The sequence below is a fragment of the Artibeus jamaicensis genome, unplaced genomic scaffold (genome assembly GCF_021234435.1).
Source record: "Artibeus jamaicensis isolate MK-2021 breed Jamaican fruit bat unplaced genomic scaffold, CSHL_Jam_final contig_477, whole genome shotgun sequence".
Classification (NCBI taxonomy): domain Eukaryota; kingdom Metazoa; phylum Chordata; class Mammalia; order Chiroptera; family Phyllostomidae; genus Artibeus; species Artibeus jamaicensis.
The window spans coordinates 4,118,866-4,146,153 of record NW_026521854.1 but is presented as its reverse complement, the minus strand read 5'-3'; the positions used below and the strand labels follow the sequence as shown (position 1 = coordinate 4,146,153).

Here is a 27,288-nt window from a genome sequence, read left to right as displayed (position 1 = left end):
CCTCCCAAGTCACACCCTGTGCTTGACTGTCCCTCCACACACGGCTGACTCTAGAATCTGTGAAAAGATTTGCTGCTCCAGTTTGCAAAACTAGTAGTGCCTGACGGGGAGTAGGGCAGAGTGGCCAGATGTTTTCCCCAGAGCACCGCAAGGCCCCTCACCCAGCCTCTGGTGGGCCAGGCCACTTCTCCTGCTCCAGCCCCCTCCCAGCCCCACACCTTCCCCCTCCCCTGTCCCGGGAACATCTGGTTCTAATCTCCTCCAGATGCTATGGCCAAGCCATTTTATGGCCAATCACCTCAGCTCAGCTTCCTGAAGGCCTCCCTCCATTTCGGGGAAAGGTCCCTTCTTGTCCCTTTCCTTGGGACCCCAGCCACCTCTTTTCCCAACATGGAGAACAGACACATACTGAAGCCAGATGAAACTGTGAGGGTTCTCAGACTGGGCCCCTCTCCTCCCCCCAGAGGGTGGGGGCTGTCACCCATCCAGGATTCAAAGAAAGATGCTGGCCCAGGAGGAGAGGAATGGGCAGGGAAGTAGGTGCCTGTGCAGGGAAAGAGTGTGTGTGTGTTGGCACGTTAGTGCATGGGGTTATGTGTGTATGTTGGCTCTGTCTGCATGTCTGTGCCGGTACAGCAGAACACCCACCTGTAACTCAGGGGTGCTCCTGGGTGGCCGCCGCCTCATCTTCCTTCCTTACCTGCAGTGGAGCAGGGCTAACTCGGGGGCCCGCTCTGCACAGTGGCAACCACAGCCCAAGGTTTCCCTCGCCTTTCAGCTCTGTGGCTACTGAGGCTGTCTTCTAACTCCAGCCCGAGGAGGGTGTGTGAGAGTGTGCGCACATGTGTGTGTTCCCATGCAGACCTCTCTCCTTCCACCAGAGGAACATGGGCCAGGAGGAGTCCCAGGGCAGACTCCACCTGATGCCCTGACCCAGCTTGGCCTGCTGGGTGCCCTGAGCAGCCCAGCGCAGGCATGTGCCAGAGAGCGGCCATCTGCAGCGAGGAAGGAGCAGCCAGCTCTCTGGAGGAGACCCGCACGCACAGCCCCTAGCCCTGTCTGCCCTGCCTCAGATGGTTGCCTTCATCTCCCACTAGTGGGGCCCTGGGAGCCACACTCTCCTCCTACGAAACCCAGAAGGATCCACAGAAGGAAAACTGAAGACTTCCCTCTGGAGGACTCCGAATAGCCCTCAGCTGGTGGCAGGAGGCAGGGGTCCAGCTTGGAGGTGAAAAGCTAGACCCCGGTGGTCACTCCCTGTCCTGGGAATTCTGGACTCCAGCTGCTGCCCAAACCCCTTTAAATAAGCCTCCTGAGCATTCATGACTCCACAGCGCCCCCTGGTGTTATTCAGGAGCTAGGAAGGACCTTGGCCAGCCAGAAACCCTCCCAGGGTCCCTGAGTCTGAGACTGGCCCTGCATGCATCTTACAGTGTCAGGTGGGTCTGGCACATACTGGGGGACACCAGGCAGTGAAACGGGAAGATTACAGCTCCTGATTCAGATCCTGGCCACAGTCACCTACTTACTATAAGACATGGGCAAGCCTTTCCTTTCCTTTGTTCCTCCTTTTCTTCATCTGTTAAATGTGACCGCAGCAGAGCCTTTGAGAAGGCAGAAAGGGCTGATGTGTGAAAGCACCTACTGTGATGCCCGGCACATAGTAGACCCTCAGGAAGTGGTCTTTGCTTCTCAGGTCTCCTCCCTAGCCCTGGGAGGCTGTGCCCCAGCTCTTGGGGACACATATTCATTGGCCCTGAGCCAGCTGGTGTCAGGGAGGTGACTGATTTTTCTGGAGCTTTTCCACTCCAGAAGAGGATCATTTTAATAAGTCCATAATAATAGGCACAGAGGTGACTCAGACCTGCCAGAGGCACCCTGCTGGAGAGGGTTCAGGGGCCTCTGGTTCTGACACTGCAGTGGGAAGAGCTCCGAAGGAGGGGCCTGGGTACCTGGGTTACACCTCCAGATCGCTCCAGATTCTCTCCTAAGAGCCCTCAGTTTCCCTGCAAAATGCAGGGTGGCTCCAAATGACCTTCAAAGTCCCTTCTGGCTCTGCTTCCTGAGCCCTGAATCTCATAGCAAGACTTGGACACAATTCCCGGTGGCCGGGCTGGGGGCATCCCCGCGTGTCTGATTGGCCTACCCGCACTCCCAGCCCAAGGAGAGGCGAGGCTCTCAGGCCGTGGTGGTTTATTGGTACACATCGCAAGCACAGCACAGGCAGGTGTGCCCCAGCCGGGGGCAGACATGGGGCCAGGGGAGGGCAGCAGGCCACCCCCACAGCAATGCTGCCAGCAGAGGCGGGGGGAAAGGGCCTGAGGGCCCATGTCCTCTCCTTCTCCATGCATCTCCCGGGGCCCCAGACCTGATCCAAGCCACAGAAACAGCTGATCACACTACTCCCTGCGGCTACAGAAGAGACGACCAGCTGTCCCACCTGCCCCTTACTGAGATATGGCCTTGTTGGCCTGCTGGCCCCTTCTGTCCTTCATCACAGAAATCCGGCTGTCACTGCAGAGGCTGTTCTCCTCCACCTGACATCACCTCCATCATCCCCAGACAGCTAGCTGCCTCCGTCGATACCTCTCTTCATCACTCCACCTGGTCTGCTTGTCTCAGGAGGCCTGCCCTCTCCACCCCGGTGACCCGTACAAAAGTAGGAACTAGGTAAAAAACACTGTTAGGCCCAGCGAAGTCTCTGACAGGAGCTCCCAGGGAAGGGACGCTCCGTCCACAGGCTCCAGGGGGAGTGTAGACAGTGCCAGTGGGCGGGGACGGCAGCTGGGGTGGCAGGGAAACCACAGTCCAGGTCACTCACAGGCACAAGGCAGTCCCAGCCCCGAGGCAGAGAGGGCGAGCAAACTGCACAGCCAGGGCGTGACGGGCTCTGCGGGAAAGCCCTCAGGTCTCGTTCCACACCAGGTGGCCTCAGGGTGAGCAGCAGCCCACTCCTGGCTGAGAAAGGGGTCCCTCTGGGTCTCAGGGGTCTCTTCCCCCCTCCTCGACCCCAGTGGCTGCCAGTGCTCTGAGTGCCTCAGTGCTCTGAGCAAGGGAAAAGGTCCTCTGGGGTCTGTATTATCTTCAGAACAAAGGGAAAACTCCAACAGCCTGGATGCTCCAAAGCCAGGAGGAAGAGGGCCCCTTTCTAGAGCAGAGGTGAGAAGAGGGGACCGCTCTCCCCAGGCAGGAGGAGGCGCTGTGGGGAAGGAAGTCACAGCAGTGCAGGAGACTATTTATAGAGGGAGGGGGCCAGGTCTGGAGAGGGAAGACCCCAGGCCCAGCTGAGCAGGGAGGGGCAGCCTGTGGTGGTCCTGCGTGGGGTGGGTGGGCTAAGGAAGAGCACCCCACAGCTCTCTGGGTCCCCCACGGAGGCAGGTGACCTGCAGGTGGGCTGCGGCCTGGAGAGACTTTCCCGGGGGGGAGCCTGGAGGGCACAGTCTCCATCAGATGGGGGTCTGTGATGAAGCAGGAAATAGCGGGACAGGGAAGCCAGAGGAAAGGGGAAGTCTCCAGAAGTCCAACCCCCCCACTGAAGCTAAGAGCCTTACTAGGCCTGGGTGGGCCATGCCTACCCAGGGGACCACTCTCTGTTGCCTCTAAAACTGAGGGGTGGGGGAGGGGGAATTGCATGGCATGGAGGGGGCCAGGGGCAGGGGAGAGAAAGCTGGCTCCCTGAACTTACGTTACCCATCACCGCTCTGCCAGCCATCTCTCCCTAAGCCCCCCCAGCTCCCCTGGAGTCCCTAGCGACCTACACTGATGTTGCAGGTCTTGCAGCTGGGGTCTTTCTTGGCGTCGGCAGTGGACAAGCTCATGAGCTGGTGGCCGCTGATCTCCCCCAGGGTGCCCAGGGATAGGTCGACGGGCTCGGTGTAGATGATTTCCAGGATGAGGTCCTGGGCGTGGCGGAAGACCAGCTCCCCATCCTCCACACTGCAGGTCAGGAACTTGTTGCAGGCAATGTCCAGGAGGGGCAAGCGGTCTCGGCAGAAGCGGTCCCCCAGAGAGCCCTTGGGGGCCAGCACTAGGATGGCGTAGTGGTAGGCAGTGTACATACAGTAGAAGTCTGCAAAGTAGAGGTTGGTGCTGGGGTTGAAAAGACGCTGGGCGGGGATCTGGAAGCGCCAGCGGCCGTAGGGGGAGTCCTGTGGGGGCTGGCCTGTGTTGAACTCCGTGTTGCAGCTGAAGAAGACTCCTTGGAGCATGCCGCTGGTTGGGGAGCCGTGGCTGCCGCTGTTGTCCTTCAGGTAGGGCTGCAGCATGTTCCCGCAGTGGGTCCTACCCACCCCGGGGCAGGGCCAAAAGGGAGAAAATGCTGCTGGTTAGCTGGGCTGAGGCTTGGCTGCCACATGTGGTGAGAAGGGAGCCAGCCCAGCTCCCAGCTCTCCCACCAGCCACCGCCTCCACCTGTCACAAATAGTACATTCCAGAATGCAAGAGCAGGGAGGGCCCTGGAGATAGGCTGATCCAGCCCACTCTTTCGTCCCGGAGAGGCCTGAACCTGCTGTTCCTCAGCATGAAACGCTTCGGTGGAGCTTGAGTGACAAGCAAGGCATCACAATCTGGTCTTTCTGGCTCCACCTCCTACCTCCCCCACACCCGCAGGTGACGCCCTCCGGCCAAGTGGGAGCCCCACCCCAGCTCTTTCCTGCCTCTGCATTTGCAGTGCTCTGCCCTCTGCCTGGACCACCCTTCCCACCTTTCCCCACCTTTCCCCACCTTTTCCCACCTGGCCTGGCAAACTGCAACAGGTTCACCTCTTCACCCTTCAAGGCCCGGCATTGGTGTCCCTTCCCCTTTAACACCTTCCAGGAACATCAGGCCCTGGCACGCAACAAACTTTTGACTGCCTACTACGTGCAGGACACTGAAGTCTACTCAGCGATCACACACACCTACCACCCTCCATCTATCAGTATTGCCCTCCAACAGACTCTGAGCTTTCTGGGGGGAGCCCTGCCTTCACCCATCTCTGCACCCGGCACACACGCATGCTCCCTGTGTCTCCTGCTTTCAGACAGAAGCCCAGACTGGGCTGGTGCCCTCACCACTCGGCTCACTGCGTCTCTTCTTTAGTGCAAACACCAAAGACCCTCCAGGCCCCCACTGCCCTGGGGTGGAGTCAAAGTGACGCAGTGATGAAGACAGTGTTGGCGGTGGCTTGCCCTGGCCCAACCTTAGAAGGTCGTGGACTTGGAGTGGAGTCAGGGGGTTGGGCAGCCCCTGATCCAGTCTCCCTCCTCCTTGGTCCTGGCTGTCCTGAGGTGACTAGTGACTTGTTGGCCCTCTGGGTCTCAGGCTCCTCATGTGTCTGCTGAGGGTGCTGAATGACATCAGTGAAGGGATCAAGAATTTTGGGGGGTGGAACCCCTCTCTTTCTTCCTAAAGGGAATTACACACAGACGGGCCATAGGCAATAGAACTGAAGCTGCTCAGGTTAAATGGGGGTGAGGTCCACCAAGCCGCATCCTCAGTGTTCCTCAGCAACCCCTCAGCACCCCCAAGGGCTGCCTGACGTTCACCCTAGAGCCTCCGGGCTCCCCCGCAGATGGTGTGAAGACCACACCCTTTCTGCTCAGCATCCACTCCATTCTGTGCCCCCTCCTCTCTCCCCTTCTGACCCAGGCCCTGAGCTGGAGAGAAGGCTGGCCTGCCACCTTAGAACCAGTGATAGGAACCCCTCCAGGGAGGATCCCACTGGGACCGTGCTCACCCAGGAGCCCCAGGCAGCCCCACGGGGAGAGCCTTCTCCTTCCCTGGAGCTCAGTCCCAAGCCAGCCTGTGGCGGAAGGTCAGGGTGACCTCAAACAGCCTGGACAGTTGAGGCTGAGGTGGGGGAGGCAGGCGGGGCCTGGCGGGCCACCCAGGTCTGCGCGCACCTGGCGTGCTGAAAGTACTCCTTGTGGTGGTTGCGGTAGAAAACAGAAAAGCGCAGCATGCGCCCCGCGATCTGCTCGGCCTTCTCTTGCAGCTGGGCCAGGTGCTCCTTGGCATAATCTGCAAGAGAGCAGGTGAGTGAGCTGCGGGCTAGGCAGGGATCACAGCCCCTTTCCCCTCCCACACCCACCTCTGTGCTCAGAGCTGCAGGGGACACCAAACATCAGCAGCACCTTGGACCACATGGGAATGGGCCAGCTGGATGCTGTCTGTCCTCATCACCTCTGCGCCCTCTGTGCCAGAGGCTCAGGACCTCTGCCTCAGACAGGGGCAGGGCTGCCTAGTTATATAATCGTGCCAGGGCCCCCCCAGTGCTGCAATCCCAGGCTGTCCTCATCTTTGTAAGAATGACTGAAAGGGGAGATGTTGAGGCCCTTCAGGGAGAGCCTTCAAGTCCACCGGGTTGGAGGCTGCCCGCACCACCCTCAGGGATGCCAGCTGTCATCACAGGCGGGGGCTCAGCTCTCTAGCTGAGGTGAGCGTTTGGGCAGACCAGGTCTGGGGCGATGACTGCGCTCCAGCATCCCAGGAAAAGCAGCGGAGCCTGGAAAACAGGGCAGTGAAATCCGACCCTCCCCAGGGCCGGGGCCAGGGGCAGGGACAGGGCTGCTGCTAGCCTAGGCAGCGCCTTTGCACAGATTAGAAAAAGGTGCCCTTTCCTCCTTGCTGATGCGGCCCCAGCCAGGATGCTGGGCTTGGCCAGAGGAATGTGGACTGGAATGCAGCCATCCCCGGTTCTCCTGTTGGAAGTAAATTCCACTGCACCCGGAGCTCTGGGGTAAACTCAGCCTTTCCCATAGGGAGAGGGAGCACCTTCAGAGGGTGGCACTCAAAAGAAAACAACAGGTCAAGGACGCAGCAGAGGGCACAGACCTTGGCCGAGGGTGGAGCCAGCAGTCCGGGAGGCCTGGGGCTAAGAATGTCCCCTGCCCCTCCCTTGTGACAGAGGGAGATCTGGGACAGTTCTCACCACGGACATTAAAAGAATGGCCTGTAGCAGGGACAGAACCTGCATCATCAGTGACAAGTACGTGTGAGCCTGGTGTTGTTTGCTCATTCTGGAATTTCCAAGCTGAGTTCTCTGAGAGTTTGTGGGGTCACTGAACAAGGAGCGTTTCCAGGCTAACTGGAGGCTCAGGACAAGCAGAATGTGGTTGCTCCATGACCGGTCCACCCGCCCGTGATTGATAAACAAACTGCGGTCCAGCTGCACAACATCCCCTGCGGGTTGTGCTGCTGTTCCACTGAGGAAGGAAGGCGTTCTGAGACGGGCTACCACGTGGACAGGCCTTGAGTTGCTAAGTGAGTGAGCCAGTCACAGAGGAACAGCACTGTGTGATTTCCTCACATAAGGTGCCAGGAGTGGTCACGTTTACAGAGACAGAAAGCGAGCTGCAGCTGCCAGGGGCTGGAGTGAGGGGAGCAGAGCTGTTGCCGAGCAGGTGCGGAGCTCCGGTTTGGGGAGGTACGTTCCGTGCCAACGTGAGTGTGCTTAATGCCACTGAACTATATATGCTTGAAAATGGCTACGACGGTAACTTTTATGTTATGTGTATTCTACCACAATTCAAAACCCATGCTAGCCCCAGGCCAGAAAAGTGACTCTGTCCCGTCATGGAAGTGATGTTGTCACCAGTCTGCAGGCTTTGGGGGACTGGGCGGGTCTCGTGGGCATGCGCCTCCCCGGTGGGAGGCCTAAGCCTGCAGCTGGCATACCGCAGGCCCACGGCGTCTGCCGTGGCAGGGCGGAGCCCCCTCCCGACCACAACCGAACCAGGGGCGCACGGGCAGCAGGGCGGCAGGGCCTCACCCCCGGTGCAGAATTCGACCGTCTCGCTCCAGCCGGACACCAGGTACTCCCCGTCACTCTGCTTCACGGCGGTCTGCACGGCCACACTGTACTCCGTGCGGGGGCTCAGGAACCAGTGGCCTCTCACTGTCATGGGCAGCGGCACGGCCTTGGCCACAAGCTTGGTGGGGACATCCTGAGACATGGGGTGCAGACCGACAGCCAGGAGTCACATTGGGGGGTCATACCCGATCTTGGCATTCCCTCAGACCCCACTGTCCAGGTGGCCCCACGCCTCCTGAGGGGGCCAGGGTCTCAGTGACCCTAGGTGCGGTGTCCTGGCCGCCATTTTCCCACAGAAGCCAGCGGTGGCCATCAGCAAGGCCACCAGACAATCCCAGCCTCCACCCCTCCCAACTCCCTGACGCCAGTTCTCTTGGGAACTGAGGAGAAAGGCCACTGGGGTGGAGGCCCACCAAGTTGAGGGCGGTGAGACCTCCGTTTTCGAGGGAGACTTCGAGAGCTCTGCACACTGCAGTGCCGTCTCCACGGCAACGGCCAATGCTGAGAAGCCAGGGAGGAAGGGAAAACATGCCTTATTCTTTTGGGAGGAGGTTAAGGGGGTGGTGTTGAACATTCACGTCACCGTGGCAACTGGCCTGCCAAAAGACACCCAGATCAGGGGAGCCAATTCCAAAGAGAGAGAGGGTGAGTAACCCACATGGCGTGTCGTCGTGGGAACCAGCTTCTTCCCCCCCTCACTCTTCCCTCTGCCTCTCTGCCAGCTTGGAAGATGGGAGCCTTCCTCCCACCCACCCCCACACCAGCTTTAACCCAGGGAAAGGACACCCCAGCCAGCAGGGGACTCTCTCACATTCATTTTCTAAACCCAGCAAACAGGCCAGAGGGCCAGGCGGCAGGGAAGACCTCGGGGGCCCGAAGGACCCAGCAACGAGCTCCACCCCTGCCCGTGGCCCACAGCCCCCACCGGGTCACCAAGGCGACCCCAGGTGTGCTGCCGCAGCCCTGCCCCGGGTTTTCCCGCCCCTCCGACACCCTAGTCACAGTAACGGTATTCAATGTGTGCTGGGCCCGAGCCAAACACCACACAGACATTACCCCACAGAATCCTCCGACAGGCCTACCGGGGCGGGCATTATTATGATTCCCCGCTCAGAGAGGTTGGGTAACTCCAGCCAGATCACACAGTGAGAGGAGCCTGGACCGGAGCCAGGCCTCTCCGACACCACCCTGTCGCCTCCCGGTGCGCGCTCTCTGCCTCCTTCAGGAGCAGCGGTGGGGAAGACTGCTCGGGCCCCCTCACTCACCCGGTGCTTGAACTTGTTGGAGTTCTTATTCTCCTTCTTGTTGAGGTCAATGAAGTAATGGGTGACCCTCTCCAGGTCACTGTTCTCCATGGCCCAGGAGATGCGGAAGGAGTCGCAGGTGATATTGTTCACCTCGATGCTGTGGGGCGTGGACAGCAGCTCCATGCTCCCCTGCGGGTTGGCTTCTGTGGGGACTAAGGGGAGAGGGAGAATCAGCAACCCTCCTCCTCACCGTGTTTTCTGGAACATCTTGCTCCCAACATCCCTTGCGAGGTGGAATGTCGAGGAGCCACTGATTGTACTTGCCTCATCAAATCTGATGGAAAGATTGCACCAGGGAAGACTGGGGGCATGGGAATGGAGGTGGGATGGGGCACCCCCCCAGGGGCTCTTGGCTTTTCTAGGAGGGGTCTGCAGAGCAGACGGCACCTGACAGGTGGCAGAGGCAGTGGGGATGCTGCAGACGCCAGGCGGGACAGATTGGCAGCAGATGGAGCCGAGGAGGGGGCCCTCAGCCAGTAGGCGTGAAAAGAGAAGGGAGTGGGGTAGAGAGAATGCTGTGAGGCGTAGGAGAGACAGGAAGCACCCACTGAGGAGATGGGCGTGCGGGTACAGGCAGGAGGACACCAGCAGCCAAGGGGCCGGGGTGCCAGGACCCTGGGGTCCCTCCTCGCTGGGGTGACTCAGCAGGGCTGGGAAGACAAGGCCGCAGAGCCACTGGTGGGGGGCAGGCAGCATAAGCCGCAGCCCTTCTCCCACCTGTGACTTTCCCACTGTTATTCTTTCCCTTCCAGCATCTCCTGTCGCTTGACGCTTAAGCAATTGGTTTTAGCTCTGACAGCTGTTGCAGGCTGACTAAGTGCCCATTTCACAAAGGTCATCTCATGTGAGCTCACTGTTAGGTGGGCACTGTCATTACTGCCATTTTACACACGCGGTAGCTGAGGTGGGGGCACTAAGATGCCAAACGTCACAGCTGGGAAACGATTTGAACTCAGGTATGTCTGACTCCAGGACGCTCAGGCCCTTCATCATTAGGCTGAGGCTGTGTTCCCGTGCATGTGTCATGTGAGTCACGTGTGTGCCATGTGTGCGAATAGGTGCACATGGTTTCACCACTATTTATTTTTCCTTCTTGGTCCTTTTCTCTCAAGCAACGGCATTTCCTCCCAGCTGCCCGCTCGCCCCTGCCCCTGGCTGCCCCCCCAGGAGTGAGCGCACGGGCTCTGTCACCTGCGCTCAGCTAGGAAGTGCTGACTCGGGCCCTCACTCCAGCCTGGCTCCCTGGAGCTCCAGACAGGGTGGGGTGGGGGCCTGGGGGGTGAGAGGGGAGGGAAGGGACCCTCTCTGGGGCAAGAGCATGCGTGTGGGCGGGACGTTCTCCAGGGCATCTGGCTCAGTACCAGGCAGAGCGCACGCCCCCCGGTCTTCCTCAAGCCCCGTCGCAGCACGCCTCAAATTTCTGTAGTGTTGGCTCCTTTTCTCCTCCTTCCCTCTTCTCCTCGCCCAGACACTAAGGGTCAGGGTACCCTGTCCCTCCGAAAGCAGGTACTTCTATTTATAGCTTCCAAAAGCTCCAACCCACACTTCCCTGTCAATTAAGGCTGTTCTGGAGCCTGGCACCTCTAGATTAACCTGTGGGCTGCCTGGGTGGCAGGCGCAGGGCGAAGGATGTGGGCGAGGGCCCTTCCCTGTCCTGGAGTATTACCCGAGCCTTTGTTACATCGTAGCTTCCCACACTAAAGCCCATGGCTGCCTATCGTAGGTTCGGCCAGACACCAGTGGCTTCCTGAATCTTACAGTAAATAAGCACAGGGGTGCTACTAGGTACACCACGAAATAAAACAGAACGGGACAGGGTGTCTGGAAACAACCATACAGGACACCAGTTTGTGATTCACGAGGACAGGTATGGAGCAGTGGGGAGCTGCCACCCCTGAAGTCCCCATGAGGAGTGCCCAGGGAGACACCTGTGTGCCCCCACAGGCACACACACACTCACACATGCACCCCACACACCAACACAGACATACTCCCGCCCTGGGCAGGGCCTCAGGGGCTTCTTCCCACCCACATGGGGTGCAGCCCCCCATGTACCCCGAGGGCGGGGGCGCCTCCCCCTGCCCAGGACCCCTCAGTCTTCCAGAGGCAGGGCAGCCCTTCTCACTGGTGAAGTGTCCAGGACCTGGGCCACCTCTCCCCTGCACACCTCGAGGAGCGCTCAGACTGCTTCCCACGTGAGAGTGGGAGAGTGGCCGTGAGGGATGCTGGGAGCGCTGGGAGAGCAGTAAAGGCGGGGCGGGCCAGCGGTGGGCCCGAACCCCAGCTCTGCAAGCTTGGATGACCGAGGAGGGGCAGGGTGTGAGAGGCAGGTCGAGACAGCACCTGAGAAACACCCAGACTCCTGAGCGAATCCACCCCGAGACCAGCATTCACACACCCACATGCAGGCAGGCACACACATGCGAACACACACACACACACCAAGTGTGGCTACCCACAGGCTGCACACGCCTCCTTGGACATTCTCGCTCCCACACACTCCCCTGCGCAGTCAGGGGCCCTCCGCCACCCTCCGCCACCCTCCGCCACCCTCCGCCACCCTCCGCATTGTCAGGCTGTCCCGCAGTCCCCTCCACTAGCTGCCACCTCGACACAGACCCACGCATGTTTACGTCCACGGGCTCACACACATGCAGTCACACCTTCTCACAAAGCCACAGTTTGGGGGAAAGGAAAGCCGCAGGCACCAACATGCATGTGTGCCACCTCCACACAAGGCTCACAACCCACAGGCCTGCTTGCACACCCATGTACATTCACATGCACATCAGCCTCTGTCCGTGTTCTGGTATTTGCTCTCGAGTCTCCTCTAGGCTCCAGGACACAGCCTTTGAAAATGTGTTTGTCTCTGGCGGTGCTCCGCCAGCCCGAGCCTCCGCATGCCAACAGGTTTGCAAGCCTCTACAGCTCTGCCCACCCTCTCCACCTACCTACCCTCTCCTGCTCCAAGTCGCACCTGCCACATAGAAACCGTCCATCATCATCCACTCCCACACACATGACAAGGGATATGTCCACCCCATAAATACACTGCTTCACACTGTCCCCACCAACATGTACCGAGAGGCTACTCAGATAAGTGATCCCCGACACATGTGCTTCACATGTACAAGAAACATGTGTTCCCCCACATGCCACACAGCAGTCAAAACCCACGCTTGAACATGAGTGCGCGCAGACAGAACTATCTACGCAAGCGAACCTCCAGTCTTCTCACAAGCCTGCATATGTGGTGCACACACTGATACAACACGCTCTGCCCGTGTCCATCCAGAAGAGCCTCCACGCACCAGAGGAAAAGCGGCCCCCATCCCGCTGTCCCCATTGGCATTGCTGACTGCAGCAGAATCGTCACGGGGTGCCTGGCTGTGGTGCCCCGGGGATCGGATCCAGCTGTTAACCCCTTGGCCAAATTCCCCCCGGGGGAAAGGGGACAAGGTCGTTGTAGGCGCGCACCACAGGCAGCGGCAGGACCCCGGGCCCCCAGCTCCTAGCCCCTGGCCAGCGGAGTCCCCCTCGGGATGACCAGCAGGGACGCTCCGGGAGGAAGAGCACTCACCTGGCTCCACCAGGCTCTGCAGAGGAAGACCCGGAGGGGAAGGAAGGGAGAGGGCTGTGTGCGGATGGGCTCCCGGGCTGGGGGCAGCCACCGGGACGCCTGGGTCACAGGCAGCAGCGCTCGCTGGCTCCTCTCGCTCCTTTCGCAGCTGCCGAGGAGGCTGCTTCCATGCCCCAGAGGCAGCCCCTGCCTGCTCCGCAGCGCGCGCGGCAGCTCCGGGAGAGGCGACGTTCCCAGCCGAGCGCAAGGGGAGGCTAGAGCGGAATCAAAGCGGTCTGGAGGAGAGAGAGGCAGAGAAGGCGAGAAGGAACTGGAGAGCCAGACCCAATCTGGCTCCACCAATGGGATCAGTGGCTGCCCAGCGTCAGGTGACGATTAGCAAGCTTGGTCCCTGTGCGCTTGGGCTGGTGGGAGGGGGAAAGGGCAGAAGGTCTCCAAGGGAGCTACGTGGATGTCTTCCGAGACAGCGGTGGTGGCGGTGCCCTCCCCAGGTTTCCCAGAACACGGACCCCAGGCAGAAGTCCCTTCAACACACGTCTACTTGGAAATTTCTCAGTGGAATGTAGCCCCCAAACTTTAGGATGCTGGGAGAGGGGTGGGGCTTAGCCCTAGGGCTTAGGAACCTCAAGCGAAGATTCTGATTGGGGAAGGGGATGGCCATGAAGAGGCAGGATCCAGACCAGGTTTGGGAGCTGGGGTGGGGTGGGAGGCAGTGTCTGTCTTGGTCTGGGCTCTTACCTTTGGGTGCTCCCTTTTCTTATCAACTCTATCAAGACATAAAACACAGAAGCCCCAGGATCCTTGGTGGTCTAGGGCGAGCCCTTTGGCTGCTTAGATGCCCCCGGGGGAAAAGGGACCACAGAGAGAAGTTTCGGGATTGGGAAGGGTGTGCAGAGGCACAGAAGTGGGGGTGGAAGGCACATGCACAGCTTGGAGTGGTAGTATTCTAGCCGACCATCTGGACTCAGAGGAGCCCGGCCCTGAACACACTGGCCAGGGAGAGAGTGCACTGTTTGCTGTCATATCTGCAGGAGGCTTTTTTTTTTACCACCAAGAAATGAGGACCCTGTGGGTGGCGCCATGCAGAACACTCAGGGAAATCTGAACCAAGCAACCAACAGGGAGTACATGCAGGGTGGAGAAGCGTGGGCTCTGCAGACAGATACAGTTAAAATACAGTCTCTCGGACTAGGTACTCAACCTCTCAGGGCTTCAGTGTCTTCATCTGTCAGATGGAGTCATTACACAGGTTTATTGCCATCCCTGATTGAGACAAGCACGTGGCTCACTCAGCTCTGGGCCTGGTGCACCAGGAGTGCCGGCCACCTGGCAGCGCTGTTATCAGTGCCATCCTACTGACAGTGTCTGCCGGCGAGGAGCCCACAGTCTCCTAGGGGAGAAAAGATGAACATTTAGAGACATGATTGGGAAACAAGAAGTAGACGACTAAATTGCAGGGTACAGACAAGAATTCTGAGATGGAGGAGTCAGGACCAGCTCCAGGGCACAGGTGGGGCCAAGCCAGGTAGAGACTGTGGAAGCAGGAGGGTGGTGGGCGGGGAGGGCTTGGCGCTGGGACCGCGGTCAGGAGACAACAGCCTATGCAGGCGGGCCCTGGTGGGGGCCTCAGGGAGCTGCAGGAGGCATGAGCTGAGCATAAGGCACACACAGTGAGAAGGACTTGGGGGCTGCAGACATCAGCAGCAGGTTGGAGGTGGTGACAGTGGACAGAGAGTGAAGAGTTCACCGAAAGCAGAGACAAGTGGAAGCCGATCCCACCCTAAATGGGTGTGGAGAACCGAAGCAGGTTTGGTCAGATCCCGAACCACAGAATGTGGTGCGGTGTGTCACGCGGAGGCAGGTTCAGCCCTCCCTCAGCCAAACCTACACAGAGATGCTGAAACTCCGCAGAGATGCCAAACAATCTTATGGTGATGGCCGGCACCAGACAGCTGGGCCACACTCTGTCCCTAGGACCACACTGATGGCTGGTGTGAGGAAAAGGTCAAGTTCTCGGCACCTCGGTTTCCCCCTCTGGGAAAGGCAGTCTAGTCCCCACATGTCCCTGCCTCCTACCTCGGCCGGATGGCATGTGGAGAGCGCATGAGGTCATGGGTCCCGAGCAGTGAACAATGGCCCTCTGAGGGCGCTTTTGCAGAGCTGCGTGCGGGCGTCAGGTGAAGGCGCAGCCCTCTCAGGGGTTCTGCCTCTTCTTGCCTCAGAGGATTTCTCAGCAGGTCACATGAGGAAACACATGATAGGAAGAAAGCCGAGTGTGCCAAACAGAGCTCGCTCCATGTGAAGCCAGACCACTGCCAAAAGGTGCTGCTGCTGCGTCTTTACCTTTAGTAACTTTTTATTGCACAAAAGTATGCAATCGTGGTAGAATGATGCGATTTAACACTAAGCTTAAGAGAAAATTAAAGTCGCTCATGTCCTTACTATTCGGATATAGGCAAGTGAACTATATGCTTTATAACAAAAATAGAAGGTAGCAATACTGCTTTATAACCTGTTGTTCTCAGCTACCAATACTGTTTCTGTTCATTGCAAAGTCTCCCCACAATATTGTTTGCAGTCGCCGTATGTGTTCTACTGTCAGGTCAGGCGCCCTTTTCCGGGGAGCCAATTCCCTACTGTTCTGTGAGTACTACCTGACGTTTCCGCCATTCCAAATAGTGCTGCAATGAATGTTCTTACAGCAAAACCTCTTCCTGTGCCTTAATTAAATTTCCAGTAAAGTATTAAAGGGTATGGACCATATTTGAATACTGATTTAAACAAATTGTCACCAAAGGAAAAAAAATTACCCTGTGAGACAATCGGGAAATTTGAATACTAACTGGATATTTGAAAATATTTAGACACTATTAGCTCTGACGATATTTTATGGTTATTGTTTTAAAAGAATATCCTTCAGATTATGTTATTTATATCACATTTGTGGATAATAGCATGGTATCTGTGATCTGTTATAAAATTGTCTGAGGGGAGCAGGAGAGAGGATGGAGGAGACAAGATTGGCGGGAGTGGGTAACTGTGGAAGCTGGTGCTTTGAGATTCAAAAAGCTATTTTCTCCATTTTTGTGCATGCTCAGAAGTTTCCATATTAAATATTTTTAGCCAAGCTATGATGATAATCACAACAAAAGCATTTATTAAGCACCAAGACACAGTGCAGGGCATGCGATTCTCATAACCCTGAGAGGGGAGCCATCAACCCTACTTTAAAAAGGCTGATGGTGGAAAGTGAGACTGAGTCCACAAGAAGTAAAATCGGAGCCCCGATTGTGTTAGGCAGCGTCCTTAGTTGGGGTGTGTGCGAGAGGCAACCAATTGATGTTTCTCTCACACATCGATGTTTCTCTTCCTCTCTGTCTCTCTCCCTTCCCTTCCCTCTAAAAATAAAATATTTTTTTAGAAAAGAAGTAAAATTAGATTTAAATTCAGGTGTGAGCACAAAGGCTGGTTCTTCATGGTAGAAGAGCGCAGAGCAAGCACAGAGTCTGACATGATAGAGATGAGGCTGTCAGTGGAAAAGATTCACAGTCTTACTGCTGCTTGTGCACTTCATAGACTCCAACTGTGTGCACTCATCTCCTCCTGTCGAGCTGAGTGTGGGGACCGCCGGCCCATGAGTGCACACACATCGGACTGCCCAGAAACACCGGCCTGGGCATTTACACGTGCCAGCACTGACAGGAGCGAGCAATGATGAATTCCTCAATGCTGATTGATTTTTTTGAAATTATGTGTAGACATCCTATGGCCCTCAGCAGTCACCTATTTTGAACGTTGGAAAGGCTTCCCCCCACTCACACAGCACTGGCCACACTTCCCCTCTTCAGAGACTTGCATACGGAAGAACCTATGGAGAAGACATATGAAAATACAACACAGAGATGGCTTTTCCATCCATGGTGCCAAAGTTAAATTAGTGATGCAATCCACCTGGAAACAAGCCGCCCTTCTTCCAATACGCATCTAGATTTATGACTTGGTCTTATGACAAACAGGAATTCACTCGTTCAGCAAAGTTTATTGGGTGCTTCAAGCACTGTGTCAGACAATGAAGACACTGTAGTGGGGGCAGGAGAAAGATGTGTGCTCTTCCGGGGCTTACCTTCTGGTAAGGGAAAGAGAGACAAATAAATACCCTCTGTTAGGTGATGGTAAGTGCTAAGGAGAAAAATAAGTCAGTAACTAGGGATAAGGAATGTTGTGGGGGAAGTGAGAGGTTACAATCTTCAATACAGCCCATCAGGGAAGGCCTCCTTCAAAAAGGTGACTTTGGGGGACACACACACCTGAGTGGCCCTGACTAGTGTGGCTCAGTTGGTTGGATTGTTGTTGAAAGGTCATGGGTTCAATTCTTAGTCAGGGCACATGCCTGGGTTACAGGTTTGGTCCCTAGTTAGGGCACATAAAAAAGGCAACCAATGTTTCTCTCTCTCCCTTCCTTCCTCTCTCTTTAAAAATCAATACCCATGTCCTTGGGTGAGGATTAAAAAAAACAAACCTGACTACATGGAATGAGGGTGCCGTGCAGAATTATGTGGGGGAAGAGTGTTCCAGGCGGCAGATACAGAAGCCCTGAAGTGGGAGCACATCAGATTGTTCCAGAAACAGTAAAGGGACCAGTGTGGCCGCAGCAGCACGAGCGAGGGAAGCAGGGTAAGAGCCAAGGAGAGAGAACGTGGGCGGATGGACAGATGATGCAGGACTGTGTAGGCCAGTCCACAGCTCTTGGTTTTCACTCTGAAACGGGAACCCTCTGGGAGGTTTAGAGCAAAGATTTGACCTGTTAATCACGCTGTGTTGGGATCAGACTGCGGGGGCACCTGGGGAAGCAGGCCACTTAGGACGCTGTTAGAATAATCACAGCAAAAAATGAGGCAGGATGCCAATGAAGGTGGTGAGGAGTGGCAAGATTCTGGGTACATTTGAAAGAGCAGACAGATGTATCACATGAGAGAAAGAGAGTCCAGAGTAACTCTATGACTTTTGCTTTGAACTACTAAAGGAATGGAGTTGCCATGTACTGAGATAAGGAACCTTTGAGGAGTTCGAGGAGGAAGATCAAAAGTTTGGATGAGAACAGCCATCCAAATGGAAGGGTGGGATGGGCAGGGATACACTCCCGGAGTTTGGAGAGGCCCAGACTGAGATAAGCGCAAGGTCTGAAGCTGAGAAACTGAACCCCACCCTCCACCTCCCCACCCCCCCCAGCCTAGGGAGTTAAGTAGGGAGGGAAAAGGGAAGAGTTCTGAGGACTGGACCCTAGAGGTCTCCAATATTTAGAGCTCAAGGAGATGAGGAGGAACCTGTAAATAAATGGCTTGCAAAATAGTGGCAACAAATTAGGACAAATTACTCATAGAGAACATGTTAGAACTTGAACTTGGATAGCATCCTCATACCACACATTCCTCTTACTCTACTGATATGTATTCAAAACAGTTCCTTATTCATTTAGTATTTGCAACGCCCATCAGGAATTCACAGGAACAGGTTTTTGACAGAAACTTTTATACCTCCTGAAAACCTGCACTTAGACCCTTCTCAAAAGTTTCTCAGTTTCATTAAGTCACCAGAAAAAAATGAGATTTTTTGTTGTAAAATATGTAAAAATAAAATGTTAATAACAAATTGAGATCTTTTAGAATCAGAGATGTGATTATATGGGGTTCAACTAGTAATGACTTACAAGTTTCTTTTGAGGCTAAATGAATGAACACTCTTTGGGTGAAAATGGAAAGGGAGGTGTTGGAACAAGTAAAGAATGGCGCTGAAAATATATTAGCCTAATGAGAGGAAAGGTTGAAGAATCCTTTTAAAAAGAAAAATTTTTAAAGATTTATTTATTTTTAGACAGAGGAGAAGGGGAGGAGAAAGAGAGGAAAACATCGAGGTGTGGCTACCTCTCACACATGGGACCTGGCCCTAAACCCAGATGTGTGCCCTGACTGGAAATCAGACTGGCGATCCTTTGGTTCACAGGCTGCTGCTCAATTCACTGAGCAACACTGGCAAGGGCTGAAGAATCTTCCTTTTTTTTTTTCTTTTTAAGATTTTATTTATTTATCTTTAGAGGAGAAGGGAAGGAGACAGGGAGAGAAACATCAGCGTATGGTCGCCTCTCGTGCGTCCCCTGTTGGGAACTGGCCTGCTACCCAGGCATGTGGCCTGACTGGGAATTGAACCATGGTTGTTTGGTTTGCAGGCCCGCACTCAATCCACTGAGCTATACCAGCCAGCCAGGGCTGAAGAATCTTCTTAAAAAGAAATTATAATAATCATTATAAGGAAGTAACTCCCCAAATATTAAAGGTGGAATACTTGGTTTAAGTCTTCTCTCCTGTTATCCTTTTTGGGTGAAAAATCCTGGGGGAACCAATAAGCATCACAGGAAAAAAGGTGGTAAAAATCATGATTTAGAAACATATTTAATAACTCATAAAATGTTTACAGTATATTGTTAAGAGAAAAAAGATTGTAGAACTATATGCAAAATACCTCAACTTTCTACATGCATAGAAAAACAACTTCAAGTATACAAAACAGTTGATGGGATAATAATAAGTGATTTTAATTTTCTTCTGGGTGCTTTTAATTTTTTTCCAAATTTTCTTTTTTTAATAAAGACTTTATTATTTTATTTTAATTTTAGAGAGAGGGGATGGGAGGGAGAGAAACATTGATGTGCAAGAGATACATCTATCACTTGCCTTTCGCATGCTTTCAACTGGGGACCTGGCCCACAACCCAGACATGTGCCCTGACTAGAAATCCAAACTGCCACCTTTGGATTCTCAGGCCAGCTCTCAATCCACTGAGCCATACCAGCCAGGGCAAATTCTCCAAATTTTCTACAAACAAAAACAAAACAAAAAAAGAGGAGCTGCCACAAGGTTGGTGGACCTCAAACCCCAGAGAATGAAATCAAAGCAATTTCATCTAGAGCTCCAGTCAGAAGCGAAAGGCCCCTTGTGTGCAGTTCTGCATGGGGTGGGAAGGGTTTTCGATTAGGTGTGGTTATCATAAAACCAGTAAGAAGAGAAGAAGTTGAAAAAAGTCTGGTTAGAAACCCTAAAATATTAATATATTATTGTCAAAAAATTTAAGAGCACTATTCTAAGTACGTGGAAAAACATACATATTCTTATGTACCATATACATGTACATTCTTAGTGATGATGCAATATTAACACAACCCTTTTTGAAAGTAATTTAGCAACATGGACAAACATATATAAAATGTGCATGTTCAGCCCTAGCCTGGTGGCTCTGTTGAAGCATCATCCCCCACATCAAAAGGTTAAGAGATCCACCCCTGGTGAGGGCACGTACAGGAGGCAACCAACCGATATCTCCCTCTCTCCCCTTTCCTCTCTCTCTAAAATCAATTAACATACCCTCAGGTAAGATTTTAAAAATTACTGAAGAAAAAAGTACATCTTCTTTTGGCCAGTTATCACAAGTCTGGAAATTTATCCTAGGGATATAATTTTTTGAAGAAAAAACGTCAAGTGCACCAGATGTTCTCTACAACTTTATTCACAAGAGGGAAAATAAATGCTCTAAGTGTCCAAACAGGAAAATAGGCAGATCATGACAGAGCCACCTGAGAATTACCCAGTCTTTAGGTACAGCAACAAAGAAATGTTATTAGAAAAGGGAGGATTCAAAATTGTGTAGTACAATACGACAGCTTTGTAAAGAAGACTGAAAAATATTACAAGTTTTAATAGTATTCCATGTGGCATTCTAGCAGAAATTTTTTCCTTCCCTCAAACCTTTCCTGTTACATGGTTTTCACGGTATGTATTTGTGTGTGTGGGGGGCGTGGAGCGGTGGAGAGGAACAGTAAAGGATATTTTTTGTTAAATTACAAATGTCGTAGTAACAATAAAAGTTCTTTAAATTCGTCCCTTCCAGTAGAGTATACTTCGTTTTTCAGGTTGCAGGCTTGGACCAAGAGCCCACCTAAGGACCCGCAGTCCTGAGCCCAGCGCGGGTACCACTAAGTACTCGCTTGGTCCGCTACAGAAGCTCCAGCGCTGCCAGCACAGGGTCACCCCAGGACCCCACCTAGAATCCTTGGAAAGGACCCCGAGTGAGGGCGAGGCCGCTTGCTCAGCGATATAGTGACCATTCCAAGGTCACCACCGAGCTTCCAGTCGCCCAGGGATCCCCGACTGTGGGTCCGAGTCCCGCTTTCTGGCGGGCGCCCCTCTCCCCATTGCGAGCCGCGACCCCTGTGCCCCACGGCTCTTCCGTAGAGAATGCTCACATTGTGCGATGGCGGCCGCCGAGGCCCCCAAGCCTGAGCTGGACCCCTACACACTCCCTGCCCCGGCCTAAGACCCCTGAGGCATAACTATGACCTGTCCCCTCTTCCTTTTTCGCCCTCTCAACCCAGCTTTTCCCGACTCCGGGAAGAACCGGGAAGAGAAGGCGGAGGCGAGCGAGAAGCCGCCGGATAAATAGTGTAGCCCGCCCCGCCCACCTACCTCACTTCCGCCCGGCGGCAAGATGGCAGCGCCTAGGCCCCGCCACGCAGACTTCCGCCCCACGCCGAGACCCAGGGCACGCTGCGGAAAACGCTGGAGCTGAAGTTGTGACTCGCGCTGAGTGGAATCGGGGTCCGTTGGGGTGCGTGTCTGCTTTGTGCCTGGCGGAGGTCTGGGAAGAGGGCTCTCCAAGGGCCTCGGCCGGGATGGTCCTGGGAGTCGCCACGTGGGATGGGAGGAGCTGAGACTCCGCGGGTGGGACGCACAGACTCGGGGGCGGGCGGCCAGGTGGGTGGGGATCTGCCCGGGGTGTGCGTGCCCGTCTTCTGTATTGACTTTGTTCCCCCTTCCCTCTTCTCTCCCAGGCAACATGTCGGAAGGCAACGCTACCGGTGAGCCCAGCGCCCCAGGAGGGCCCCGAACCCTCCTCTCTGGGGCCCGGGGGCTTATCGGCCGCCGGCCAGCGCCTCCCCTCACCCCCGGCCGCCTTCCCTCCATCCGCTCCAGGGACCTCACCCTCGGCGGAGTCAAGAAGGTACCCGACTACCTTGAATTCCAGGCCGCTGGGGTTGAGACCATGTTAAGTCTTCACGTGCACCAGGCTTGGTGTTGCATCTCGCGAATCTAGCCCCCAGACTTTTCTGCCTGAACATTCCGGGGAGCCCGTCCTACCTTGAAGATGCTGCCTGCAAGCTGTTGACATGGTTGTTTGAGACAGCTGAGGGGCAGAGAATTCTAATTAGTATAAAAGCAACTTGAGCAGTGTTTATTAACTTTCTGTGTTTGGACAGTGTTCAGAAACTTATGAAAGTCACCGCCGTCAGTTTTAGAGTTCCAATTTGTCAGGGATCCCATTGCGCACACTTCCGGTCTAGAGTGGAACAAATTCTAGGCATGACATTAGAGGCTCTGAGTCTTACTCTGTTTATGACTGTACATGTGAAGAGTAACCCTTAAAGTGGGGAAGGAGGGTGATGACAAGCATAAAGCAGGCTTTTTTTTTTTTTTTTGGTGGGGGAGGAGAAAGGGAGAGAAACATCTATGTGTGGTTGCCTCTCATGCTCCCCCTACTGGGGACCTGACCTGCCACCTAGGCATGTACCCTGATTGGGAATCAGGGCCAGTGACCCTTTGGTTCTCAGGTGGGCACTCAATTTTCCACACCAGCCAGAGCAAAGTGGAGCATCCCTGGGTGGGACGGGCCACTAATTTTTTTAAAGACTTAATTGCCTAAATTCTGGTGACAGGCTAACATGTCATCTGTGAGTCCTAGCTGATCTCTGTCTTTCTACTTTAGTTCTTTCCCTATGTTACTGACTGAGGAGAAAAGAAAAGAGATTAGCTAAATACCTGTGCTTTTAGAAGGCCTGAGGGTTCTCCTTTCAGAGGGCAGAAACTGAGGCTACTGCTGAAATGGTCTTTGGTGCCCCTTTGTGTGTGTAACTGCTGTCACCATGACTGTCCCGTTCTACCTTCTCAAGCACCTACCTGTCCGTATAAATTTCTGATTCCAGTGTGGAATGTGCAAAAGAGTGGCATGGTGTTCTTGGTCTGTAAAAGATTCCCATGGGGCCCTGGCTGGTGTAGCTCAGTGGATTGAGCATGGGCCTGCGAACCACATGATCGCGGTTCGATTCTCAGTCAGGGCACATGCCTGGGTTGCAGGCCGGTTCCCTGCAGGCCAGTTCCCAGCAGGGGATGCACAAAAGGCAACCATACATTGATATTTCTCTCCCTCTCTCCTTCCCCTCCTTCCCCTAAAGATAAATAAATAAAATCTTAAAAAAAAAAAAAGATTCCCATGGGGAGTTTTTCCTCTTCCTCTGTGCTTTGGGATGAGAATTTACCAAATCAGTGACTCCTGTATTTCACTTTCAGAAAACCTTCACCCCAAATATCATTAGTCGGAAGATCAAAGAAGAGTAAGTAGCTGGTATTGTGAATACTCACCCCTTATTTACTTGCTCTGAATTTGGGCCTTTTGGGAAATAACTAGGTATAGGGCTTTGAAATTTGTGTATTTAGTTCTTCTCATTCCCAGCTGATTGTAATGTGCAAGTTTTTAAAAAAAATACTAATGCCTGGGAGTCCTTCCCAGAAATTGTGATGTAACTTGTTTTTAATGAAACAGAGTGATTGCCTTTTTCAGTCACAGTTGAGAGCCAGTAGTTTAGAAAAAGACTTACCATGTTTTCCCTTAAGTTCATTTACAGTACAATCTTCCTGTTTTCAATCAATAAAAGAAAAAACATTTTGGGGCAGTCTGTAGAATTCAACTTTTGAGTCATAGTTCCAATGTAGACTCTCAAACAAGAAAGTAAAGTAAAGCAAAGTGGAAGGACTGTCCAGAGATGGAGTGAAAAAGGTGGTAGCTGTAGGATCAGGTTCTGTTTCTCTCAATGTACAATAGTTATTGGCTCAGGTGTAGTGGAACGCTGTGGGAGGCAGGGTGAGTGGTTTTCTTTAGTCCGTTCTCTTTTCCAGGCCCAAGGAAGAAGTAACCGTCAAGAAGGAAAAGCGTGAAAGGGACAGAGACCGACAGCGAGAGGGTCATGGGCGGGGCCGGGGTCGCCCAGAAGTGATCCAGTCCCATTCTATCTTTGAGCAGGGACCAGCCGAAATGATGAAGAAAAAGGGTACAAAAGCCGCTGGGGCTCCGGGAGGAAGGGCTCAGTGGATTTCAGTTCAGATTGACCGAGAAGAAGGGCAAGGGCAGTGGATAGCCCTTGCTCCTAATTTCGTTTTCCTTGCTGTTGTCCTCTTCCTTACCCCCGGTGACCCGAGTGATTTCCTGCAGGGAACTGGGATAAGACGGTGGATGTGTCGGACATGGGGCCTTCTCATATCATCAACATCAAAAAAGAGAAGAGAGAGACAGATGAAGAAACAAAACAGATCCTGCGCATGCTGGAGAAGGATGATGTAGGTACCAGCAGACTGAGGGGGAGTGGGCCTCCTACGTGGCGGTGGAAAGGGCCCAAGGAAGCCAGGGTTGGGGCAAGAATTGCTCTCTGATACCCTGGAAGCCTGGTGAGCAGCAGGAATCTTCAGTTAACAAAGGACTAAAGTGGCCCTGGCCGGGTGGCTCAGTTGGCACGTCATCCCGTATACCAAAAGGTTGTGGGTTTGATTCCTAGTCAGGGGACATAACCAGGTTGCAGGTTTGATCCTCAATCGGGGGCAGGTACAGCATGTATGGAAGGCAGCTGGTCAATTTTTCCCACCCCCTCTCCCCCAGCTCTGTCTCTTTCCCCCTCTCCACCCTGTAAAATCAATGAACCTGTCCTGGGTCAGGATTAAAAATAAGAACAGAGTTGCGGGCTGAGGTGAAGTGCAGTCCCGGTGTGTGTGTATGCTGGCCAGGCCATGTGAACCATTGACTTCCTTGGCAGTTCATCGATGACCCTGGGTTGAGGAATGACACTCGAAACATGCCTGTTCAGCTGCCTCTGGCTCACTCCGGGTGGCTGTTCAAGGAGGACAGTGAAGAACCAGATGTTAAACCTTGGCTGGCTGGCTCCAAGGAAGACGACATGGAGGTGGACGTGCCTGTTGTGAAAGGTACTCTGTGTCAGTTACTACCTCACCTCCTTCTCTCTGGCTTCCCACCCCCATCCTGCCTGTAGGTCACGTGGATTACTGCTGGTAAGCAGGTTCCCTCCCATTCCAGCTGTTAAATACATGGCCTGAACAAAGATGCTAAAGTTGCGCTCTCAGAAGGTTCATGCCGACAGGTACTGGTAGGCCTAGCCACAGATACCCCTCATTACAGAAGTCACGCAACTCCTCTGCGCAACCTGTGTTTCTCTCCAGCTTCCTGGCTGAGTGACAGTGGAGCAGTCGGGGGTGAACGGATGGGTGCAATGAGATGACATTGAAGGTGGCCACTTAATAGCCTTTCCATTTGTGTTACCTCGGGCAGTGAAAGAGGAGCCACAAGATGAAGAGGAAGAGGCCAAGATGAAGGCTCCTCCCAGAGCAGCCAGAAAGACCCCAGGCCTCCCGAAGGACATATCTGTGGCAGAGCTGCTCAGGGAGCTGAGCCTTACACAGGAGGACGAGCTGCTGTTCCTGCAGCTGCCAGACACACTCCCGGGCCAGCCGCCAACTCAGGACGTCAAGCCTGTCAAGACAGAGGTGCAGAGCGAGGATGGACAGATGATGGTTGTGAAGCAGGAGAAAGACCGGGTATGCTCGGGAATGAGTTCTGTGAAATTGTGTGTGGGACAGTCGATCAGGAAGGGAGGCAGAGACCTGTAGGGTGTGCCATCCAGGCTGAATTGCAAGAATAATAGGTATTTGTTCTTTCTCCTCATGAAGGGCTAAGGGCTTTGTGCTTTAGCCTCCATTATATGTGTGTTTACTTTCTACAGTAAAATACTGGAACACACACAAATGAGGAAACCCTCAAGTGTCATTACCCAGTGCCAGCAGTTACTAATATCTTGTCTGTTTGTTTACTGGTTTGCTGGGGGGTTTGTTTTTTAACCACTGGCAAGCAGCCCTAGGGAAAGGCTGTCTTTGAGAAGCTCATACTAGCCTTCGCTGCTGATCCCTTTGAGAAAGGGTTCATTCATGAAGCATGGGGAAACAGCTCCTTACCCCATTTCCATCCCCTGACTCTTCCCAGGAGGCCAGGCTGGCAGAGAATACTTGTACCCTGGCTGACCTGACAGAGGGGCAGGTTGGTAAGCTGCTGATCCGCAAGTCGGGAAAGGTGCAGCTGCTCCTGGGCAAGGTGACTCTGGATGTAACGATGGGAACTGCCTGCTCTTTCCTGCAGGTGAGAGCCCATAAGGTCAAGGGCGGAGGCTCTTTAAGAGGTTGAGGCTTGTTGAATAATCAGTGCTGAATGAGGGAGAAGGGTTTTGGAGATTATCACATTAAAATTGGGACTGGGTGGTGGGCTGTGTGGCAGTTTTGGCTCTCATCACCTTCTCTGTGGATTGGCAGGAGCTGGTGTCCGTGGGCCTTGGAGACAGTAGGACTGGGGACATGACAGTGCTGGGACACATAAAGCACAAACTTGTTTGTTCCCCCGATTTTGAATCCCTCTTGGATCACAAACACCGGTAAGAAGAGCAGATGGAGGATGCTGGTGGCCATGCCCAAGGCTGCTGTGTGCTCCAGACGTTTTGCTGTAAAATCTGTGTCGCTCAGAAGGGGCCTGTTCAGCCCACCCACTCACTCTGGTCTTTGGCAGCCATTGTCCCAGTTTTTCCCACAGTGTGGTTACTGCATGTCCTCGCTGCTGGAGGACTTGTCCCTTCTATTTATTTTTATATTTATGTTTTATCTCTTCAGCTGATTGCATCTTCCCCTGGGGAGGGGAAGGGTCTGTGGAGGAGGACAGGCTCCTTCCCTCGGTGGGAAGTGGTGGAAGGACTGCTGCTGCTGCTCTCGCTCCCTCCTCCCTGCTGAGAGCAGTGGCAGAGGGCACAGAACAAGCAGGGAGTCTTCATGTCTGAGACTCCACACTTGGGCCCAGCTCTGTCAGTAACTAGCTGTGTGACCTTGGACAAACTACCTAACCTTGCTGAGCCTCGTATGCCTCATCCAACTAAAACGAGGATAATACCTGCCTCATGAGGTTGGTGTGAGGATTACATGGAATGTTGTGTGAGGATTACATGGAATGTTGTAGATGAAAGCTCTCGCACAAGGCCAGACATACACAGTAGACGCTCAATAAATGTTCGTTTCCCTTCCCTTTGCCTGAGTCTGTTTTCAAACAAAATAGAGATTCTAAGAATCTGTTAGAGGAAGCGAACAGAGTGGCTTTGTCTGCACGTTCTTCCTTAAGTCACTTGCCCCCAGGCCTGAGACTGAAGGTGCAGGTTCACATCCTTCTATGCCCTTTCCCTCCTGAGCACTCTGCCGAGTCCTTGCTGTGCATTGCTGTGGGGTGCTGGCTGCAGGTCGGTTCTACCACAATAAGAAGTCAGCGACTCCTCTCAGCACGCTTCAGGTGACACAGTGGTCCCAGGACTTGTTTCCCCTGCCCGCACCTCTGCAATAAGTAGCAGCACTCTAGCTTCCACTGAAGTATTTCTCAAAAGAGCAATTAATCATTCTCTTAAGGAGTTATCACTACCC

General features: G+C 53.9%; 2 protein-coding genes across 4 annotated transcripts; one reads left to right on the top strand and one right to left on the bottom strand.

Annotated features, from left to right (window-relative positions):
- Positions 1-2,176: 2,176 nt before the first annotated feature.
- PHYHIP (phytanoyl-CoA 2-hydroxylase interacting protein) lies at positions 2,177-13,975 on the bottom strand. Of its 2 annotated transcripts, XM_037152823.2 has the most exons (6): positions 13,881-13,975; positions 12,680-12,954; positions 9,058-9,251; positions 7,751-7,925; positions 5,883-6,000; positions 2,177-4,281 (listed from the first exon to the last, which is right to left on the bottom strand). In XM_037152823.2, exons 3-6 carry the CDS (start codon positions 9,220-9,222, stop codon positions 3,747-3,749), a joined length of 993 nt encoding a protein of 330 aa, XP_037008718.1. In that variant the 5' UTR covers positions 9,223-9,251; positions 12,680-12,954; positions 13,881-13,975; the 3' UTR covers positions 2,177-3,746. The 2 variants fall into 2 exon arrangements, with proteins under 2 accessions (XP_037008718.1, XP_037008719.1); XM_037152824.2 differs by lacking the exon at positions 13,881-13,975 and having other exon boundaries at positions 12,680-13,018.
- Positions 13,976-21,197: 7,222 nt separating this feature from the next.
- POLR3D (RNA polymerase III subunit D) lies at positions 21,198-26,900 on the top strand. Of its 2 annotated transcripts, none has more exons than XM_037152788.2 (9): positions 21,198-21,324; positions 21,558-21,727; positions 23,071-23,114; positions 23,677-23,828; positions 23,990-24,114; positions 24,585-24,753; positions 25,115-25,380; positions 25,823-25,975; positions 26,146-26,900. In XM_037152788.2, exons 2-9 carry the CDS (start codon positions 21,563-21,565, stop codon positions 26,266-26,268), a joined length of 1,197 nt encoding a protein of 398 aa, XP_037008683.2. In that variant the 5' UTR covers positions 21,198-21,324; positions 21,558-21,562; the 3' UTR covers positions 26,269-26,900. The 2 variants fall into 2 exon arrangements, with proteins under 2 accessions (XP_037008683.2, XP_037008682.2); XM_037152787.2 differs by having other exon boundaries at positions 21,198-21,334.
- The last annotated feature ends 388 nt before the right edge of the window (positions 26,901-27,288 follow it).